This window comes from Triplophysa dalaica, chromosome 4, assembly GCF_015846415.1.
Source record: "Triplophysa dalaica isolate WHDGS20190420 chromosome 4, ASM1584641v1, whole genome shotgun sequence".
NCBI lineage: Eukaryota > Metazoa > Chordata > Actinopteri > Cypriniformes > Nemacheilidae > Triplophysa > Triplophysa dalaica.
The window spans coordinates 9,480,062-9,502,784 of record NC_079545.1 but is presented as its reverse complement, the minus strand read 5'-3'; the positions used below and the strand labels follow the sequence as shown (position 1 = coordinate 9,502,784).

The following is a 22,723-nucleotide window of genomic DNA, read 5'->3' as shown; positions in this document are numbered from 1 at the left end:
CTACTATTATCCAACACACCCAGTGGTTAGGACGCGAGATCTATACAACTCACTCCAAATAGTATAGGATCTAAGATGATCATCTTTCAATGAAAACGTGATTATATGAAGGGTGTATATGAATGAATTGTCTCTGACATCAAAGTGAATTGATGAATGACTGCATGTTTTTGATTAAGTTCGAGCATCCATGACCTGCTAAGTCTGAGTCATATGAGGCTACAGACTGACAACCTATAAATCCTGTTTCACATGTCTGCAATTACTTTGTAGGACAAATGAATGGTATATTTACAACAATTTTATTTGAAGTAATTAAGTGTAAATAAATTAGAGCTTTAATACACAGTACATTGTGATCTAAATCATACAAAGGAGAATAATGTAAATAATTTTAGGGCAAAGTATGAGGCTGATGTTTGTGCATCAGGAACATCATTGTATGTAGAAACATTAATGCAAACATCTTGTTAAACAATTTAAAGGTCTTATGGCTGTATTGCATTGTAAATACATTTGAAAAATGTAACATAATACTTAAATATGATATTTATACAACATGTTTCATAACAGATGTAGTAAGTTACGGAGTAGATTACAGTTTCCCTAACACGCTTGGCAGTTCTCCCCAGATGTCGTACACAGCCTTTAGAACACAATTTTTATGTAACACCCCGCCATGTTATCTTTTTGAAATAAATAACATTTCGAAAACCACCCAACTGCAAAGCATGCAAAATGTCCGTCTCTGTGGCTGGCAAGTGTGCTCATGGTGCGCTCACCTGGGCTTCCCCCACCGGAGAGGCGTGGTACTACAGGTGTACATGCGCACAGCCGCCGCGCGGGGGAGCTCAGACAAAGCAGCTCGAACGGCGGCTGCAGGCCGAAACACTGAAAGCAAATACAGCACAGGCCACTCTTAGCAAGCGGACCCCCACAACAAAAACACTCGGGAACCTCCACCCAGCGCCCGGCTCGGGCCATGGCGGCTGAACCGTGCTCTCAGATTGAAGCGGGTATGGTGTTTATGAATGCATTTATTGCCAAGAGACTTTATGCGGTGTTTTAGCATTAGCCCGAGAGGCTAAGCTAGGCTAAGCTAAAGCTAACATCTGGTGTTGTGTGTGTTTTTCTTTCTCTGCAGAGTTGTATTTCCTGATTGCCAGATTTTTGCAGTCTGGACCATGTCAGAAATCCGCTCAGGTGAGATGGGCTGTAAGTGGCAGTGTTTAGCATCGAGTGTGTGTTACGGTTTGTGTAATGCGCTGTGTGTCTGTGTCTTTTGCAGATGCTGCTGGAGGAGCTGCACGAATATGAGGTGAGTTTCATCTCTCTTCTAACACTCGAACCCGTTATGTCAACTCTGATATCCCAACATCCGCACCTCTTCATCCCTGCGCGTCTGGTAAACGCGTGTGTAATTGATGTCTGTGGTGTTTTTCTCCGTTGCGTGTGCAGATCATCCCGAAGCGCTGGAGCTGGGACGGGAAACAGTTTAAGCGCAGCTTTGAGGACTGGGTGAGATTAAATAAACTCTCGCACACATACACACACACACACACACACGTGAAATTTGGCACTTAACTCTCACAGGTGCCTGTCTCTTTTATATATCAGCGCACAAATCTCGCGCAAAATTGACTATGTGGTGGCGTAATTGAGAACATTGTTAATAATATTTACGAGTCTGTTTTTTTACTTTGTTTGTAAATTTTTATTTTCGGTGTCAAATTTATGGGATTGGTTTTGAAACGACAGGCTTTGTGCGTGCCGGGGGTGGTGCCTGCGTTGGGACGAAAAATAAATATACAGAAGGGATTGGTGGGCTAGGGCATCACTCAAAACCTCCAGCCAATCAAAGCCCGGTTGCTGCTTTCGAGAACAGGAAAGATTGGACGAGGAAGGTTTTTGATTGGCTGGGATGAGGCAGGGGGGTTGTGTGTGATAAAAGAGGCGGTATTTCAGCAGGCTGCGTAAATATGTATTCACAGATAAACGTAACTTTTGTAATGAAACTGTTGTGTATATAGGAATGATTTTTAACACAGAGATTTGTTTGCCACAGTTTAGAGGATTGTTTTCAGATCACTGATCATTTTTGTATTCGTGTGATTTAGGTGTTAATAAATCAGCACATACCTGCAGATTACCTGTTACGTGCGTGTGAGCAGATTGGCCCGCTTGTAGATAAACACATTTCTCCCAGTGTACCCGGCATACACAGTTTACTGGGCACAGGACGGCAGTCTTTACTGCGCACAGCAAAGAGTAAGAGCCTTACTCTTCGGGTCCTCACAAGGATACTGCACCCAGCAAGCAATAAGAAACAAATATACACATGCAAACTCTCAATATGTCTTATTCCAAAAAAACGCATATTTTTTCTTCTGTGTTAGGTACTTCTTCACATACAGTATGGAGTGGTTCTGCAGTAGCTGCCCTGCACAGGGGGCGGCCGCCAGAACCGTCTATCAGCTGTGCCATACCCCCAAATATAGGTGAGTCCTGCCCTCCCCTGTCCCATAATCAAATAACAGCCTTGGGAGTCATAACTAACAAATAGACACAAACTGATACTTTTGACCATTTTAGACCATTTCGCTTGACACCCAGTTAACTTCTTCTAAACTGGTATTATTGTTTCTAATAACATAACTACTTATATTTTATTAATTTTTTAATATGAATTAATTAAATAGTATAATAATTGTATTGAATAAATAATTTGCTGAAGATTTGTGTGTTAATTTTATTAAATAAACAATTTGTTGAATGGGTCCTTCAATTTGGATGAATCATTTAAAGAAACAGTATGGTACGTTGACATCTACAGCTTGGTATCGCAGTCTGAATTCAAAATATTGGAGAGACAAGTTTAGCCAAGGATCGGTTCTTCTTGGTTTCTTTTCATTGTCATTTGAAATAATCTACAGGCACTCTATTGTTTGTGAATGTGTACCGGAAGTTAGTAAACGTTTGTAACGTTTGTTTATGTTGTTAAGATGAAACAAACATTTATATAAGCTGAGCCTTTTCTTTCAACTAAATATAGAAATAGTGCTTTGTGACTTTTGATTGATGTGCATAGGGGTGGTTTAAAGTGTTTATTTGTGAACTGAAATGGTTTTAATCTTTCGACACAGTGTCAATCATGGGTGCTCGACGAACTACAGGAGTGGCTCGATTTGCCCAAGCCCTCCCATCCTGGATCTATCAGCAAATGAAAATGCATCGGAGGATTCTGGGTCACCTCTCATCTGTGTACTGTGTGGCGTTTGACCGGACCGGCCAACGCATTTTTACGGTAATGTATTTATTTGAGTAAAATCGTGGATTTAGAATAGAGTATCGAAGGAGGAATAAAAATGTTTTTTTTTTACTTATTCATACAAATATGAAAACGTATTGTTGATTCTGTCACCCACATAACATTTTGTTTGGAAGTTTGTAATCTGGTTTCATGTTTTTCTCTAAGGGTTCTGATGACTGCCTTGTGAAGATCTGGGGGACTGACGATGGACGTCTCCTTGCCACCTTGCGAGGTCACTCGGCAGAGATTTCCGACATGACGGTGAACTTTGAGAACACGCTTCTCGCCTCTGCCAGCTGTGACAAGATCATCCGTGTGTGGTGCCTCCGTACCTGTGCGCCTGTGGCAGTATTACAAGGACACACTGCCTCCATAACCTCAATACAGGTATGAGGCAGTTTTACATTTATGGATTGACCTCACAGGAGAATATAGGGAGCAGAGGCAAATTTGTCAGTTCAGTTTGGTTTCTGTGTGTTTAAATGGAAATTCACTCTATCTGTGTGTCTGCAGTTTTCTCCTTCAGCATTAGGTTCCTCTCGGTATCTTGCCACCACTGGGGCAGACGGCATGGTTTGTTTCTGGCAGTGGAACTCGCTCAGTATGAAGTTTTTGTAAGTGTGACTGTGTGTTTGTGTAAATATTAACGGTATAGTTCACCCAAAAGTAACAATTCGGTGATGAATTCCTCATGATCTTTAGATAACTCTTTCTTCTGTGAAACACAAAAGAAGAACATGTTTTAGTGGTTTTGTGTCCATACAATCGAAGTCTGTTGGTGCCTGGTGTTCTTCAAAATATCTTTTATGTTCTGCAGAAGGTAGATAGTCGTATAGATTCGAGATGAGATGAGGGTGAGTGAATGATGCTAGAATTTTCATTGTTGGGTGAACTATCACAGGAATAGTTCACCTTCAGAATGAAAGTTCTGTCCTCGTTTGCTCATGATGTTGTCATTTTAAACCTGTGTGACTTCTGTGAAATACAAAGGTATTTGCAAAAAGTTGGTGACCAAAAACCGTTGGTCTCAATTGACTTCTATTGTTGGAACAAAAAAAGTCAATGGGGACCAACGGTTTTCCGTCACCAACATTTTTCCATATATCTTCTTTGTGTTCTGCAGAGGAGAGTTCAAATTGATACGTTTAAAATGAAAACGGAAAGTGTTAATAATGACAGATATTTTCATTTTGAAGGTGAACTTTACCTTTAAGCGATTCGTTTATTTGTCTCACAACAGTGATTAACTTTCTTACCTTATAAAAATGCCAATGTGCTGTGTGTTTGCAGTGATAAACCTGTGAAGTTTATCGAACGTTCTCGTCCTGGAGTTCAAATTTCCTGCTGCTCCTTCAGCTCTGGTACGTTAGCCCCCTCGCACACATTTTTCATGCATATTCAGGGTCATCTTATGACTTAAGTGTAATTCTGACCTTTGACCTCAGGGGGGATGTTTCTGGCCACTGGAGGAACGGATCACATGATCAGAGTTTACTACCTCGGAACAGAAATGCCCATGAAGCTTTCGGACCTAGATGCCCATACGGTGAGAGAGGGAGGGAAACAGACAGTCAGAGAGATGAGAAATATGGAAATTATAAAAAAATGTTGTAGAATCATACAGTCAAAAGACAGAACATAGCCTTCTGGGTGATTAAAGGAATGTAATGCAAGCTGGACATGCTGTAAGGAGATTACAGGAAAATATAAAACTTCAATGTAAATTTTCTTGATGAGATATTTTGTTTTCAGGACAAAGTTGTAGCTATTCAGTTCTGCAATAACACTGATGGGTAAGTAGTGTTATCATTGTACAGTAAGTGCAGTTTTTTCTGTATGATTGAGATTGTTGTTGATTGGATGTTTTGTTTTGTTTGGGTTTCTCTGATTGCTCTAGTCTCAGGTTTGTGAGTGGTAGTCGGGATGGTACGGCTCGGATTTGGCATTACCAACAGCAGGAATGGAAAAGTATTGTGCTGGACATGACTACTAGATTACCGGGGTTAGTGTGTGAACACTTTATTGTGACAGCCGACAGGTTTCTGTTGCCAAGTATGGAGTAAGCATGATCATATGGTGTTTGCATTGTCTGCAAAGACATGTAGTAAAAAAAATTATACTACTAATACTAGTACTCAGTGTGTTTCCTTTTGGTATTATGAGCAACTGTATGAACATATGTGTTGTTTTTACAGGAATGCTGTGGTAACAGGTGATGATAAATCAACCAAGTTGGTGGTGACCATGGTCGCGTGGGATCGCTGCGACCGATCTGTCATCACAGCCGTTTCGAACTGCCTCCTCAAAGTCTGGAACTCAACAAACGGGCAGTTATTACATGTGCTGTCGGTATGTGTTTGTGTGTGAGAACTTGGCTCTGTTTTCTGATTGGTTGGTTTATGCGGCCTGTGAGGATCACACATGCATGGTTATTTGCTTGTAGGGTCATGATGATGAGGTGTTTGTTTTGGAAGCCCACCCCTTTGACTCGCGAATCTTGTTATCAGCTGGCCATGATGGTAACATCAATATCTGGGACCTCAGCAAAGGCCATAAAGTCAGAAACTTCTTCAACATGGTGAGGACGTGTGACTCATCTGTCCTCTTTTTAATTATAAATCACAGATGTTGAAAGAGAAAAAAATTGTCGTTTAGAAGTGAAACTTTTACTTGTTTCCTCTTTCACCGTTTCTTCGTAGATTGAGGGTCAGGGTCATGGCGCTGTGTTTGACTGCAAGTTTTCAGTGGATGGGCAGCACTTTGCTTGCACAGACTCTCATGGTCATCTGCTCATCTTTGGCTTCGGGTGTAGCCAACTTTATGAAAAGGTCTGTGCTTGTGTTGGATCAGCTGGATTCGTAACTTTTCGGGCAGATGATTGAAACCTCTGTTCTTTGTTACAACTCTGCACTCAGATTCCAGACCAGATGTTCTTCCATACGGATTTCCGGCCGCTGATCAGGGACGCCAATAATTTTGTACTAGATGAACAGACGCAGCAGGCTCCTCATCTCATGCCGCCACCATTCCTGGTGGATGTGGATGGGAACCCCCACCCTCCCCGCAATCAGCGTCTTGTGCCAGGACGAGAAAACTGCAAAGAGGAGCAGCTTGTACCACAGCTTGGCTACATGGCTAATGGTAACTTCTTCAGATCTGTGGCTAATTTTGGCTAAATGTATGTTCTCTTTATAGGTAGGACTTCTCTAAGTATACTTTGTGCATCAGCCTTATTTAGCTGGAATAAAGACGAGATAACCTGTTTAATGTTTCCTAGGTGATGGGGAGGTAGTCGAGCAGGTGATTGGCCAGCAGACCGCAGAGGAGTCTCAGGAAGAAAGCCCATTGGATGATCTGATCAGACAGCTCCAGCACCAGCATGATGAGCGGCTCATCTCAGGAAGTCCATCAGGTTCGGATGATCTGATATTAAAGCATCTCTTACAACATTTCAATGTGATTGTTGGATTAAAGGATTGCTTTTCATGTTCAGGTGCTGAAGGGGCTGGTGGTCCTCTGTCCCCCCCTAACGTGGGTCTGCGGCGTAGCGGACAGGTTGAGGGCGTGAGGCAGATGCACAATAATGCCCCACGCAGTCAGATGGCCACTGAGCGAGACCTGCTGGCATGGAGTCGTCGCGTGGTGGTTAATGAAGTACAGTCTGGCATTTTCAGGTAAATGTTTTAAAAATATACTGATGTTAGTACGTTTAAGGACAGAAAGGCAAACCTTTAACTTGTTGGTTACCAGCCATTTTTCAACCCCTGGTTTACATCACATCAATATACCCGCAGTATAAATGTACATCTGTTTCAAACTTGAAAATATACGCAATGTTGTCGAATTAAATTTTTGTTTGTACTCAAAAATAAACACTGTTCTTTTTGATTTTATATGTTTAGAGTCATGGAGGACTGCAGGCAAGCGAAAGGAGAGGTGGAGCGGTCTTTCTACATCACTGAGAAGAAAAAAAAACCTGCACTCACAACAGGAGTGAGTATTACACACGTACATATATACACAAATATATCAATCCGTATATAACACTCGTTCTCTTTCTGTAGAGCGAGACAATAGGTCAGAGTGTTCGCATTTTACGAAGGGCTCAACGGAAGCCACAGCAGCGGAGACACACATATCAAACCCGCTCAACCCGAGACAGGAGGCGTAGCTCAACCACACGCACGTACACCCGTGAGGAGGACAGCACAAGAGAATCCAACAGTGACGCAGAGGTAAAAACTTCAACCTCAAACTACCAGGATGTTGATGTTTCACTTTATTCAGATTTGTTCAGTTAAATAAACTGGATGTGTTCAAGCAGCAGGAAGAGGAGGAGGAACAGAATGAGAACAGTGACGTGTCGTCAGCTGAAGCACAGTGGGAGAAAGACAGCAGTTCCAGGTTCAGTGTTTGAAATATAGTGTCCCAGCATTTCACAGAATCATTTTTTTTTTTAATTCCCATTTCATTTATGCAAAATTTTAAAATTGGTCTTGAAAAGTCATGTGTGCAATTCAAAACTTTCTTTAAAAAAGTGAGATGTTTGTAAATGTATATACAGTGTGAGGGGCGAAGCAACGACACGCACACAAAAATACAATTAACCACCCCCGAAGGGTAATTTATTACACAGTTTTGACTTGAGCTTGCCACTGAGGTGAGATATTTCCAGAACGCGTGATTAACTGGCGTCTCGTCGTCTTCTTCTTCTTCACTTCCCCTCTTGGAAGTGGTGTGAACTGGCCTTCACGGCTTCAGTACTTCCGGGTTCGCTGACGTGCTCCCGGTCCGGTTTCTAAACGTCCGTTCCTGTAGAGTACAAGCATACACAATATCTCAGTGGCGCTCTAGTCTGCGGGAGATGTCTCTCACCTTCTGCCTGTGTACCAGCGGCTTTTGTAGCCACTGGTAATTGGTATCTGACCGTGACGAGCGGCAGCTGTGCCGCTCCAATTGCCTCCGTCTCCATGGCGACACTGATAGCGCCAGGGGTGACTCGTCACACTCCCCCCCCCAAAGTGTCGACCTAGTCCTGCGGGGAGACGGAGAGATGTTATGGAATGGAGGGGGAGTGTCACCTGACCGAGATGTCCCTCCTGACCACAACCTCGACAGACCATCGGCATTTCCGTGGGAGGACCCGGCCCGATGTTTCACAGTGAAGTGGTAGTCCTGGAGCATCAGGAACCACCTCGTAATCCTGGCATTGGTGTCCTTGGCTTTACTCATCCACTGTAGCGGCGCGTGGTCTGTCACCAGGGTAAAGCTTCGCCCTTGGAGGTAGTACCTGAGCTCCAGGACTGCCCACTTTATGGCCAGGGCCTCCCTCTCCACTGTGGCATAGCGTGTCTCTGCTGGGGTCAGCTTCCGACTAATATATACGACAGGGTGCTCTATACCACCCTTCTGCTGGGACAGCACTGCTCCCAGTCCAGTGTCGATGCATCTGTCTGCAGGATAAAGGGGCAGTCAAAATCCGGAGCATGTAGGATCGGAGACGACGCCAGGGCTTCTTTCAATGTCTGGAAGGCTTGCTCTGTTGCCGGAGTCCACTTTACCTTATCTGACTGCCCCTTTTTGGTCAGGTCGGTCAGGGGACTGGCTATGGACGAAAAGTTGGGTATAAAACACCTATAATAGCCCGCTAGCCCCAGGAAGGCCCGTACCTGGGATTTGTTGTGAGGTCGGGGGGCGTCCCGAACGGCTTCCACCTTCTTCATTTGTGGTTGGATTATCCCGCCCCCCACTCTATATCCCAGGTACTGGGCTTCGGCGAGACCGAGGTGGCATTTCTTGGGGTTCGCCGTTAAGCCGGCCTTCCTGAGGTCCAGTAGCACTCTCCGCAACCTATCCAGATGGTCGTCCCAGGTCCCTGAGTGGATAACAAGGTCATCAATATAGGCCGCGGCGTAGGCTTGATGGGGCCTTAACAAAATGTCCATCATCCTCTGGAATGTGGCAGGTGCCCCATGCAGCCCGAACGGCAGCACTGTATACTGCCAGTGTCCAGAGGGGGTGCTAAACGCAGTCTTCTCCCGGGCTTCTGGAGCTAGGGGCACCTGCCAGTACCCTTTTGTGAGATCCAGCATCGTAATATACCTTGCTTTTCCTAGCCGGTCCAATAACTCATCCCCCGGGCATACTTGGATACTTATGTAAAGGTGGATACTTCGTTAAGCCGACGGAAGTCATTACAGAAGCGGAGAGTGCCATCTGGTTTGGGAACCATCACGATGGGGCTAGACCAAGGGCTACGGGAGGGTTCTATAACTCCAAGCAGTTTCATCCGTTTGATCTCCTCTTCTATAGCCAGTCGACGAGTCTCTGGCACCCGGTAGGGCCGCTGTCTCACCACGACCCCCGGTGGTGTGCGGATCTCGTGCTGGATTATCCGAGTCTGCCCGGGCTTTTCCGAGAACACGTCCTTGAACTGACTGACCAGGGACTGGATGTCTTGTTTCTGGACCGGGGACAGCTGTTCTCCCATCTGTACCACTGGTGCCTCGGTTTCAGCGAACGCCGCCATCTGCATTGGGGATGCCACCCACCTTTTTAGGAGGTTGACGTGGTACAGCTGTTCCACCCGTCTGCGTCCCGGCTGACGGAGGCGGTAATTGACCGGTCCTACCCTCTCTACCACCGTGTAGGGTCCCTTCCAGGACGCCAGGAACTTGGACATGGTGGTTGGGGTCAGTACTAGCACCCGGTCTCCTGGTTGGAACTCCCTAGGCTGGGCAGGCCGGTCATACCACCTTTGCTGGGCGCGCTGGGCCTCAACGAGATGTTGCTTAACCAAGGGCATCACTCTGTCTATTCGGGATCTCATTTGTTGGACGTGTTCCACCACGCTGCGATGTGGTGCTGGTTGTTGCTCCCAGGCGTCCCGGGCGACGTCTAAGAGTCCGCGGGGCTGCCTGCCAAACAGGAGTTCAAATGGTGTAAAACCCGTGGATGCCTGGGGAACTTCCCGGATCCCGAAAAGTACATATGGTAACAGAAGGTCCCAGTCACGCCCATCCTCTGCCACCACCCGACGAAGCATCCTCTTTAGGGTTTGGTTAAACCGTTCCACAAGTCCATCTGTTTGAGGATGGTACACGGACGTCCTTAGCTGTTTCACCTTGAAGAGGTGGCAGAGGTCTGCCATCAGCCGGGACATAAACGGAGTTCCCTGGTCAGTCAGAATTTCCGTGGGGATGCCCACGCGACTGCACATCAAGAAGAGTTCCTTTGCTACTGCTTTGGCCGTGGCTTTCCGCAGTGGTAAGGCTTCCGGGTACCTTGTGGCGTAATCCACCACGACCAGGATATATTCATGTCCCCGGGCAGACTTCGGCAGCGGTCCTACCAGGTCCATCCCTATACGCTCAAAGGGTACCTCGATTACCGGAAGTGGGATTAGCGGACTGGGGGGAGGACGCTGGGGAGTTTTTTGTTGGCAGACATGACAACACTGGCAGAATCTCTTCACCTCTGCTTCGAGCCCTGATTCGTTGGATGGTGTTTGCTGCCGCCAGATGACCTGCCATGGGGTGGGTGTGTGCCAACTCGAGGATCGTCTCGGTCTTGCTCTTTGGTACTACCAGCAGCAGCTTTTCCTCCCCCCGTCGCATGGCGGCACAGTACAACAGACCCTTCTTAATTACAAAATATGGGAGGGGGTGCGGGCCAGGCTGGCGGTCTTCTCCATCCACAACCCGGACCTGGTTCCAACAGTTTCGCAACCTAGCATCCTCCCGTTGTTCTCGTCCGAAGGAGCCTCCTCCCGTTACCTGCTGGAAGAGGTCAGCAAAAACACTAGGGTTTTGGCACTCACCCTCTGGTTCGCTGTCCGTTGCCATCAGGACGGGATGGGGTTTCCGCTCTCTCCGAGGTTTGGCTCCCCGGGCCCGACCCCCACGGCCGGCCGCCTGTACAGTGCTCGCCAACAGTTGGTTGAACCCGGGCCAGTCCCGACCCAACAACATAGGTACCGGAAGATCGTCCACAATCCCGATCTCCAGCGTCCACGACCCTGGGCCAGCCGACACTGTCACCTGTCGGGCTGGCACATAACGGGTATCCCCGTGGACACAGGTGATCGGGACGGAGGACTTCACCCCGGCTCGAGGACGGACTATCCCGGGCTGGACCAACGTTATCGAGCTGCCAGAGTCTAAAGTGGCCGTTACAAGGCGACCGTCCACCCGCACATTTCGGCGAGTGGCCCCGGACGGCACGGCCTGGTGCACCGCACATCCAGCCAGCCATGCAGGGGGCCCGGAAGAAGCTGGCTCAGTAGGCATCGGTTCATCCACCGGACTTGGGGTTCCGGGTCTGTGTACTGGCCTCAAGGTACCCTCCGCAGGTCGCCATATCGGGTTTACCCTCCGGGGGCTCGCTACCTCTCTCTCTCTAGCTGCCGAGGCTTCGGCCAACTCCACGGCCTCCACGAGTTCTCGGATGGTGGTGGTACCTCGCATGCTGACCGCCGTCCGAAACCGTCGAGGAAGGGCCCGCAGCAGTCGATCCACGACTACCCTTTCGGCCACCTGGAGCGCACTAGGCTCCCCAGTTAGCAACCACAAGTGCCCCAGCCGAGTCAGTTGGGCGGCCTGGGCCCTCACCGGTACTTGGTCATCGTAGGCCCACTGATGGAATTGTTGGGCCGCACTAACCGGAGACAACCCTATTCTGGCGAGGATCTCCCGTTTTAAGGCTTCATAATCTTCACTTGCTGGAGGTTGCAACGCGTAGTAAGCCCTCTGGGCTTCACCCGTCAGATATGGGGCCAGGATTCTTGCCCATTCGGCTTTATCCCACAGTTCCCTAGTTGCTATCACCTCGAAAGTGTGGAGGTAGGCTTCGATGTCATCCTGTGCCGTAAGCTTCGTCAGCAGGGTATGAGCAGTGGCTCTCCCATCTGGTAGGTGGGTACGAGCCGCTGCAGCTTCCTGCAGCATACTCAGGGTCTGGTTCGTACTCTCCTGCCGTTGTGCCAACTGCTCGGAGAAACGCTGCTGACGAACCACCACCTCGGCCAAGCGTCGAACCACCTCCTCCATTGCCGGGAAGGAAAAAAAAAGAAAATAGGGAAAAAGAAAGAGAGAGAGCAGGTAGGGTTCCTGTAATGGACAAATAGGATGGTTACTGTCTCCTGTACGTATCGTAGCTCCGTTGCTATGCCCGCATTCTCCACCAGTTGTGAGGGGCGAAGCAACGACACGCACACAAAAATACAATTAACCACCCCCGAAGGGTAATTTATTACACAGTTTTGACTTGAGCTTGCCACTGAGGTGAGATATTTCCAGAACGCATGATTAACTGGCGTCTCGTCGTCTTCTTCTTCTTCTTCACTTCCCCTCTTGGAAGTGGTGTGAACTGGCCTTCTCGGCTTCAGTACTTCCGGGTTCGCTGACGTGCTCCCGGTCCGGTTTCTAAACGTCCGTTCCTGTAGAGTACAAGCATACACAATATCTCAGTGGCGCTCTAGTCTGCGGGAGATGTCTCTCACCTTCTGCCTGTGTACCAGCGGCTTTTGTAGCCGCTGGTAATTGGTATCTGACCGTGACGAGCGGCAGCTGTGCCGCTCCAATTGCCTCCGTCTCCATGGCGACACTGATAGCGCCAGGGGCGACTCGTCACAACAGTCATGAAACTTATTTAATTGTGATGTGACGCAGTACTTTGTAGTTTTAGTTTGAACTAGGGCTGTTAATAAAATGAGCCACATGTTGTGTTTTGAGGTCAGAAGTGGTTGAGGTTTTCAGGAAATGTTTCATTTGGTTTTGCAGTGACTCTTCCAGCGAGTATTCTGATTGGACTGCAGATGCGGGAATTAACCTCCAGCCCCCTAAGCGACTAACCAGAAGGCAAGCCCGTCTCGCCAGGTGCAGCAGCTCAGAGGAGGAGGAGGAGGAGGAGGAGGAGGGTGCAGGCCAGAGAGAAGGAGATGGAGATGATGAGAGAGCGAGCAAATTGCCAGATAAAAAGAAGAAACCTAAACAGACCAAACAGCGGGTGAGCATCAATCTATTTCTCATCCATTGATACAACTGTGTATTCAAATGTACCTGACGTGAATGTATGTGTGTGTTTAGTCTGTACCTGCTGGGGAGTTAGAGGAATGGTTGCCCCCATCTTGGATCATGGAGACCATTCCAAGACGATCACCTTTTGTACCTCAAATGGGAGATGAGGTATGTCTTTGTTAAATGTAGAAACGTTTGGCCACACGAAACCACATCAATATGTCCATTTGAATTATTAGACAAGGTGGGATTGTTATGCTTTAAAATGGTTCCATATTAGAGGTTTGCATGTCTGCATGTTCTATTTGAAGCACCCTAATGCTTGACACATCATTTCTATACACATTCAGTTACTGCAGTCATCTTTCCTTTTGCAGTTGATATATTTCCGTCAGGGCCATCAAGCATACGTCCGAGCCGTGCGTCGTGCCAAAGCATACAGCGTCAATCCTCAGAAACAGCCCTGGAACCGCCTGGACCTCAGAGTAAAGAAATAACATCCTTGTTAGAAATAATCAAGGCAAAATTACATGTGGTTTACCTTTTTTTTTTATGATCATAACTTTACGTTCATTGTTTGTCTTTTATTTAGGATCAGGAGTCTGTGAAGGTAGTGGGTATTAAATATGAGGTCGGGCCGCCCACTCTGTGCTGCCTCAAACTGGCCTTCCTGGACCCCACCTCAGGGAAAATGACTAAAGAATTCTTCAGCTTGAAGTATGTATACTCATACTGACAAACACTCATAAACAATTGTAGGGTAGGATGAATCACATACGGAATAAGTTTGTATTTATGTAATATGTACTGTATCTGTGTACTGTGCACATTCATTTTATGTGTATAAACACATACAAATACATGCATATATTTAAGAAAAACATATATAAAGAAATATATGTAAATATTTACTAAATGTGTATACAGGTATGTGTATGTATTTTTTTGTGCTTAAAAATACAAAATGAATATGCACAGAACAGAGACCGCCATATAGTTTTGTTAACATTCCAGTTAAAGGTATGGAGGGATTGTAGTCTTACTGATATTGGATTAATATACCAGATACTAATACAAAAAAGTACATGATAAAGTTTACATCATCGATTTTTATTAGTAAATGTACAATTGTTAATTATGGTTGTCTCTTTAGGTATCATGACATGCCTGATGTCATTGACTTTCTGGTGCTACAACAATTTTATAATGAGGCCAAAGAACGAAACTGGCAACCAGGTGTGTTTATTTATTTCTTCTTATTTGGATTCTTATTTTAGCACAATAACTATGGCTCTTTCAGATAAGCACAGGTAGATTTACATATATGCCTATTGCACATGATTTCATCTCATGCTTCTTGGTTCATTTGAGGTTTTCACAGCATGCGTGTTCCTTGAGAGCGGAAACTATTATCAATGCACTGCTAACGCCAGGCCAAGCTTACAGAAGTGTGTATTTGCAGGTCATCGTTTCAGAAGCATCATCGATGATGCCTGGTGGTTCGGTTCGGTGGAGAGTCAGGAGCCATTTCAGCCTGAATATCCCGACAGCCTCTACCAGTGCTACGTTGTGAGGTACAGTCTGATGCGGTCATGATCCAGAAAATGTGTTTGTGTTCTTGATCGGTTGCTTTGGGACGTTACGAATACGTGTTGTCATACAGGTGGGATAACGGAGAGAGAGAGAAGATGAGTCCGTGGGATATGGAGCCCATACCTCAGGAAGGTAATGACTTGCTTTTCTTGAGCTCTGAGATTAAACCAGCCCATGCTCTGTCGTGTCTGACTGTGTGATTGGCAACCCATAGCTCCAATCCCAGAGCACGTTGAGGACAGTCTACCGGTCACAGAGGATGAGCTTCAGTCGCTGCTGTACACCCCACAGGAGGGCGAGTGGGGGCTACACATACGAGATGACGAGTGTGAGAGAGTCATTACCGCCATAGATCAGCTGCTGACATTCGGTAGGAGAAACGCACAACGACACTATGGCTGCGTCCAAATACCCCCACTTGCAGTCCTTGCACTTGACCACTTGACTGATTCATGACGTATTTCCTGTTTTGGCCCAAGGGTTCAAGTGGGCGTGAAGATCCAAAGTGAGCATGTCGACTTTCTAGCCGGTTGGGACACAGTTAGCAAGTGCAAACATGTTACGTTAATTAATGTGGTGTTTCTTATGTGATTATACAAAATACATGACTCTAAAGCTTTCACCAATAAAATGTGCAACACTACACTTTACTACAAAATTATGGCATATATAATTATATAGTCAAGTCAGATGAATTTTTATAGCGCTTTTTTTGAATTGTATCAAAGCAGCTGTATCCCCCCCAAAAAACACATGTTAGCCAAACATAGAATAAATAAAGATATAGAGTTTGCAACATCTCGCGAGACCCGAGTCTCATGATTTATATCCGGAATGTGATGCATGATGGGATACGCTCGGAAGCGGTATTCAAGATAGTGTGCGTTAAGGGCACTGCACTTTCGTGTTTTTAAGACATTGGACAGACTTGCACTCTTACTTCCTGTCGCATGCACTCACTCTTAAGTGGCCAAGTGCACAAGTGGGGGAATTTGGACGCAGCCAAAGATTTAAGTTTCAAACTTTGTCTAATCACACCCTTGTGCATTTAGACGTGGCAAAACCCTTCTCCTGTCCCGTCGATTTAAGAGAATATCCAATGTACTGTACTGTTGTGGCCTATCCCACCGCCCTCGGCACCATCAGAACAAGATTAGTGCACCGTTTCTACAGGTAAACACAGCGCTTAGTCACAAAAAAACTCAAATCATATACACTTGCCGGAGTTCTCTCATTTCTGTGTATGTGTAGGCGAATCTCAGCGTTGATGTGGGAGGTGCGTTACATCGAGCATAATGCTCGGACATTTAACGAACCACAGAGCCCCATCGTCACGGCAGCTAAAACGGTCACTGACGTCCTGCTCAGGTTCATCAGGTGAGAAACCGCACATGCCACTACTTACATCAAAACTGCGTACCCTTTGGTCCACCTGCTGGGGTCAGTATCCACAAGTTTTCATTATTCATGCTCGTCTGTGTTTCGTCATAGGGATCAAAGCTCCACTGACATCTTGGATCTGTACAATAAGATGAAGACCGAATTCAGCAGCGCAGGAGAGGAAGAGGTGAGTCTGGGAGTTTGAGCATGTGTGAAGTGTGTATGTACGGGACAGTGCAAAGTCAGCCAGGTTTCGCAAAGGAAACATGGTGATCGCCCCGATGCAGAGCAGAGGAATGCTGGGTGATGCAATTGACCAATCAAAGTAGTGTTTAAAGGTGCTGTGTGTAGTTATTTGTGATGCAATCTGGGAAAACCACATAGGATGTCGCAATGGGACGAGTTCAGGAATATCAAAAAATAGGTTGAAAGTAAATCTTTGGTCAAAATTGTTTTTTCGTTAAATTATCAATCTGTAACATCTTGTGTCTTATCTCCGAAAACATCTTGGCTAAAATATTTACAGTGGCAAGCTGATGTTTAGGGCATGTCGGAGGAGGTTTCTCTCTAAACACGGTTCATATATTAAGTCACCAAATAACGTGTGGAATGAAGGTGTATCAATGCACATTTCCCACTTGTGTTGTGTAAACTACGGCATGGAAAGTTTGTTTTATACAATGTTATCGTAATATGGCGGAGTTCGCCACCTGAAGCAGCGGGAGTTTTCCCCGATGGACACCTGCTCATGTGAGCCGCCCCCGGAACGTGATCGCGAAACGTACATGGGATAATTCAAAGTTCAGACACAATCCCCATCATAAACAACGGAAAGCTTGCTTCACTACTCTCTTAAGTTTCCGTTCTCTTCAGGGCAAAGTTAGCTAGTCTGCTTGTGTAGTGATGCAGTGCTTTTAGCGCACCTGGCAGAGTGTGGCCAGCACCATTTTCACATGAACACTATACATTATTTTCACTTTAGTTTAATGATTTTCATACGGTGTGTTTTATATTTCACAACACTCGGGAATGTTATTGTTAATAGAGTATTTCTTGACTGTTTTCATTGCTTTTTTTATTGCCAACTTTAAAACTGTTTCTGAAAATCATAGTGGTCTGCCGACTTCGGATAACCATAACTTTTCCATACAAGATATGAACGCAGGAAATTGGAATTGGAAAGGGCTGGAACCCAGCTTTACTATGGTGTCAAAATTGATGTACAATTTCACTATGTGTTGGGTTTTCCCAGGTGGCATCACATTTAGATAATCTATTGACAGAAGTGCAATATAGTATACATAACTATGGCTTCAGAGGTGTATAAAGACCTTACCAAATGAAGTGTCATGTTTTTATTATCTTAAATTGAGCTATTTCTATCTACATCCCCTTGCATGGAATTCGCCATGTTGTTTCTACAGTAGCCCTAAACGGACAAACTGCTCTACAGAGCACGCGTTACGTAAATGTGTTATCTCCTTCGGCAAAGAAGAGAAAACGCGACGACATCTTAGTCCTGTGTCAGCCTCTGTAGTGCTTTGAAAGGGAGGGGTGGAGTGAGCCGTAAACTATTCAGTGTATCTGTTTGTTCTGTAGGAGACGGTTGAAGTGGATTCAGACACTCCCTGCACCTCCACTGGCCAAAGGGTGAGAAATTTTAAACGCATTTTTATACAAAGTCCAATTTGTTTGTAAGACTGAAATTCATCGCCTGTTTCAATACAGCTACTTTGTTTATAATAGCTTATTTTGTTCGTCTGTTTTATTGTATCTATGTGTGGCATAAATGTGCAGTGCTGTATAACTAAATAAACGAGAGAGGAAATCAAAATGTTTATCTACTTTTACCATTTTTAGAGGTCCGATAGTGTGCCTCAGAAACGGGGCGTGGTCTTGGATGTAAATGCATGGCAGGGACAGTGCAGGGAACTTCTAAGGAGAATGATGGCAAGCCCAGACTCACAGGCGTTCCGCCAACCTGTCGACCTCTTTGCGTACCCGGTAACTTCTTTCCCCTCTTTTTCTATCCACTTCTGCTGTCTGTCCCCTCTTTTTCTATCCACGTGACCTTCTCACGTCGTTCAGATCTAATTTGAAACTCTCTGTTTCAGGATTATCGTGACATTATTGATACTCCTATGGATTTAGGCACTGTTTCTGAGACTTTGATGGGTGGAAACTACGAGAATCCGGTGGAGTTTGCCAAAGATGTGCGGCTAATTTTCAGCAATTCCAAGGCTTACACACCAAACAAAAAGTCACGGGTAAGACCGTAACTCTTTGCTGTATAAATGTGGTTTTGATTGTGTTTGTAGACTATTCGTGTGGATCTACATTGTAAAACAATGTTTGTTGTCTTTCAGATCTACAGCATGACCCTGAGTCTGTCTGCGTTCTTTGAGCATCAGGTGATTTCCATCATCTCAGATTATAAATCTGCTGTCCAGAATGAGCGCAGAAATCTCAAGAGACTCAGTTACAGCAAGAGATTACAGTCCATTCCTAACAGGTAACACGTATCCGCACACACGTAAACCATCATGAAAATCCATTTCGTTACACTGTACTTGTTATGTGTAACGACAATAAATTGAATCCAATCCAATCATGTAACACTTTACTAGAGCGCAAAAAATATAAATGCAGTGGCTAATGTATAGATCAGGGATGTGATTTTATATCGTATAAATAGGGATTTCCGTATCCTTTAACCTCGATGGGATCACCCATGTAAATCGCATACCTTTGCATAAGAGCTCTATATATATATAGATAATGTTTTAATGTTAAATCATATCATAAAGACTAAAATAGGCCATTCCTTAATTTGGCGTGAAACTTTACTAATGGCAACTACACAAATGGCCGATCAAGTCACTGTAAATAAACGCGTTGAAGTCTCTAGTGAAAGCATACATTTAAAATAACTAAAACCGCAACACGCATGCGAAAATCGGAAAAACGCTGTATGAATGACGTAGATGCGCCATCTAGTGGCTGTGTATGGAAGTTTCTTGTGGCCACAATATTCTTTACTTTTTGTGTTCAATTATTGTTGAAGGAATTATTGCTGCTTACAATAAAATTTAAAGTTGGCCAAGTATAAACTACTCAAGAGCCATTTGTATATGCCATCTTATTTGACATATGCATAAGATATTTGCACAAACCATCAACCTTTTTTTTAATATTGTTTAGGTGACTGTTAAACTAATATTTGAATTGATATATCCAAAATTCCCAGACGGAATTGGGAAGTTATAATAGTTTGTTTTTATTCCAAGTGTAAATTTTATTAGTTACATTAAAGACAATTTTTGGGGGGGATTTGGGGTTGGCGAGGGTGTGTACGTTCTTCCTTCTTTTTTGTCCTTGGCTGATCAAAATCCTGATAGATTTATATTTATGCATTTAGCAGACGCTTTTATCCAAAGCGACCTACATTGCATTATCCTATACATTTATACATAGGGATTTGCAATCCCTGGGAACGAACCCAAAACCTTGCGTTGTTAACGCAATGCTCTTACCGCTGAGCTACAGGAAAGTATACACGTATACACCCAAGCATAACAGTTTCCTTTGTGCTTGTAGCCCCAAAGGAAAACAAAAATCAGGGAAGAAAACCTCCCAGACACCAGCAAAGATCTGCTCACGGAAAACCCCACAAGGTGTGTTTGTCTGTCTGTCTTTGAAAGTCATTTTTATTTTTATTTTGAGTGTGGAATCCCTTTAACACATAACACACAAGTGTATGCACATGCAAATAGTGTCACTCACAGAACATGTGACATATAACTCACAGGTGTAAACTGTAAACCTCATTGCCTAAGACTGATCTTAATACCAGATTTATTTTTATCAATCAGATTTGAATGTTGAAGTTGATGAAGACAGTCAGCCTTCGTCTTCATCCAGCACTTTCTCGTCCTCTACCTCATCCTCTTCATCAGGCAGAGTTACACGCAGCCGAGTTACACCACAGAAACTCTCAGGTATGCATGCGCACACATTTATATTGCACTTTTTTGTCTTTCCTTTGTGTTAATTGTGACTTGCACTCTTCGTAGATGCCAACGGTCTGGTGTCAAACGGAAGTCGAAGTTCACGTAGACGTGAAGCATTGACAGAAGAGGGAGAGATCTCTGAATCCGAGAGGTCTGGTACATCAAGCACATCGTCCTCATCATCGTCTTCCTCCACATCATCGTCTTCGTCAGAAAGCGAGGACAGCGAGGACGAGGTGGCTGCCTTTGCCGACGGCGGCGATCATGACTACAGCAAAGCTCCTCAAACCCAACAAAAGGGCAAAGTGGCAGCTGCCTCCGTGGATGACTCCAGCCGCAAGAGAAAAGGAGAAGAGGAAACGACAACTGAACCAGCGAAACGCATGCGGAAAACAGAGTTACGAGTGGAGGAAGAAGAGGAGGAGCCTGAGGAAGAGGAGGAGCCTGAAGAGGAAGAGGAGGAGGAGGAAGTGGAAGAAGAGGAATCTGAAGAGTCTGAGAAAGAGTCTGAGGATGATGAGGCTCCTCAGTCAACAGGAAATACTGGAAGTCAGAAGTCAACTCAAAGGACTGCAAAGGCAGCGCGTGTCAATACTCGTAACCAAGGACGACGGACAGTTTTGTACAACGACGACTCTGAAGAGGAGGGGTCAACGACAGACCCGCTGAACCTGGGAATGTCACGCTCTGGAAGAGTCCGTCGAATGACTGAAAAAGCGAGGGTCAGCCATCTCATGGGCTGGTCGCACTAAGACTTTGGCATTTTTTGACCCATACACTGACTCACTACAGTGATACTGCAGGGATTTTCTTTTTAGGCTCTTTCTTTTATGTTGTTGACTTGATGTTAATGACTCTTCCTGGACTGTGGTGCTTTCTCTTGTTTGTGGTTTCCTTGGTAACCACCATGCCATCAACTAATCAATCACCTCTGCCTTATTCTGGTCCAGGGCAGTAAGAGTCAACTCTCCTCCTCGCGTCCAGTTTATCATTCCCTCTATTAATCTTCACTTCTTCCTCCTTTGTGACAGATTTATTTTGATCCCAATTTGGTGTGTTTGGTTTCCAGTTCCCGTTCTGAGGAATTTCTGTCTGTTCACTTTATGATGATCAGAAAGATGGTGCTGCTTTCCTCTTCCTCCATCATTCTAGCATTCGTTTAATTCTCTGTTAGGAAATCAGTTAGTTTCTGACTTTGCCATGCGGGGCAACGGGGGACACGTTTACCATCAAATTGAGATGACTTGACTCTACTATTAAATCAGGTTGTACACTTACCTCTGTTGAGTAAAAATAATATTATCATTTTTTGTCATGGTTGTAAGCATTGCTCTTTTTAGATTTTTGTGCGGTTGTTGGATTGGTCCAAATCTCTCGGATGCATTAACTACTTCCAGATTGTGTTTAATATGCCTCATCCATTAGAGCACAGATTACGAGGAGGATTATGGGAATGGTGGGAGAAAATGCTTTTTTCTTCTGTTCAGTTTTACAAACCCACATCAAACTGTTTTTACAGAAAATATTTATTTTTCCACTGCTGTATAGTACACTTTGATTCATTTTTTATCTTACACTAAGGAGAACAACCGTAATAAACTTTGCACATTTTTGTCAATTATGTGGCAGCTGATTTGAGGGTAAGAGATCCCAATCCTGGACTCCGGTTCAGATACAATGTAAATTAAAACTGGTTACCCTCAAACCATTTTACTGTTTATTTTCTTGCATTTTTATTTCCTTATGTTGTTTCTCTGCTTCATCATGTACACTGAAGAGATTATGTTTTGTACAGGGATGAAATAGAACCCCACTCTGAAAATGTTTTAACATGATTATCTGATCAATGTTGTTGTCTATTTTCAGGATGGTGAATAGTTGGCATTATTGATTTGAGAGATTAGATGTCAAAACTGGGTTTGATTTGTCAGAGGGTGTTTCTGACAGAAAACACTTATTACATCCTTTTATTTGGTATTTTGAATTATTTTCCTCACCCCAATCCAGTCCCTAGACCACACTTGTACATCAGCAGCCACTCACAATGCAGAGAAATAATTCTAGCCAATCAAGATACTTCGTTAACCTTTTCAGCCTGTGTGCCATTCACTTGACACAAGAGATAACCAGACTGAGTTAATTTTGTCAGCTCGTTTCACGTCATTTTTTCCCCCTCAAAGCTCATTCTAGCTTTCCGTGGGGTTCTGTGACATTTTAGCATTCCGTGGGGTGGCAGATAAATAAATGTTGCGTTACAATAATACTGGAGGTGATCATGAAGAAACGACGTAAAATGTAATAAGCTTACGTGCGTGTCTAATTTTTTTTACACGTTTTGGATTGTGAATTTTTTTATATAATAAAATGGTTAAACTCTTATCGTCTCTTTTGTGACGCAAAATGTAGATACCTGT

The 22,723-nt window shown here is 44.7% G+C and overlaps 1 protein-coding gene across 2 annotated transcripts; it reads left to right on the top strand.

The window, feature by feature from the left end:
- Window positions 1-405: 405 nt before the first annotated feature.
- On the top strand, window positions 406-22,686 carry brwd3 (bromodomain and WD repeat domain containing 3). Of its 2 annotated transcripts, XM_056744964.1 has the most exons (40): window positions 407-1,016; window positions 1,145-1,203; window positions 1,289-1,318; window positions 1,459-1,518; window positions 2,118-2,268; window positions 2,397-2,498; window positions 3,144-3,304; window positions 3,476-3,697; window positions 3,824-3,924; window positions 4,601-4,671; window positions 4,756-4,856; window positions 5,063-5,103; window positions 5,208-5,312; window positions 5,506-5,659; window positions 5,754-5,888; window positions 6,010-6,138; window positions 6,226-6,451; window positions 6,588-6,722; window positions 6,804-6,984; window positions 7,213-7,303; window positions 7,375-7,545; window positions 7,635-7,714; window positions 13,090-13,315; window positions 13,396-13,494; window positions 13,704-13,811; window positions 13,919-14,043; window positions 14,480-14,562; window positions 14,789-14,900; window positions 14,990-15,051; window positions 15,134-15,289; window positions 15,972-16,092; window positions 16,171-16,296; window positions 16,411-16,486; window positions 17,899-17,949; window positions 18,160-18,303; window positions 18,414-18,566; window positions 18,666-18,811; window positions 19,897-19,973; window positions 20,172-20,297; window positions 20,373-22,686. In XM_056744964.1, the coding sequence occupies exons 1-40, from the start codon at window positions 983-985 to the stop codon at window positions 21,059-21,061; spliced, it is 5,220 nt and encodes a 1,739-aa protein (XP_056600942.1). In that variant the 5' UTR covers window positions 407-982; the 3' UTR covers window positions 21,062-22,686. The 2 variants fall into 2 exon arrangements, with proteins under 2 accessions (XP_056600941.1, XP_056600942.1); XM_056744963.1 differs by having other exon boundaries at window positions 406-1,016; window positions 6,588-6,984; window positions 7,632-7,714.
- Window positions 22,687-22,723: the final 37 nt, after the last annotated feature.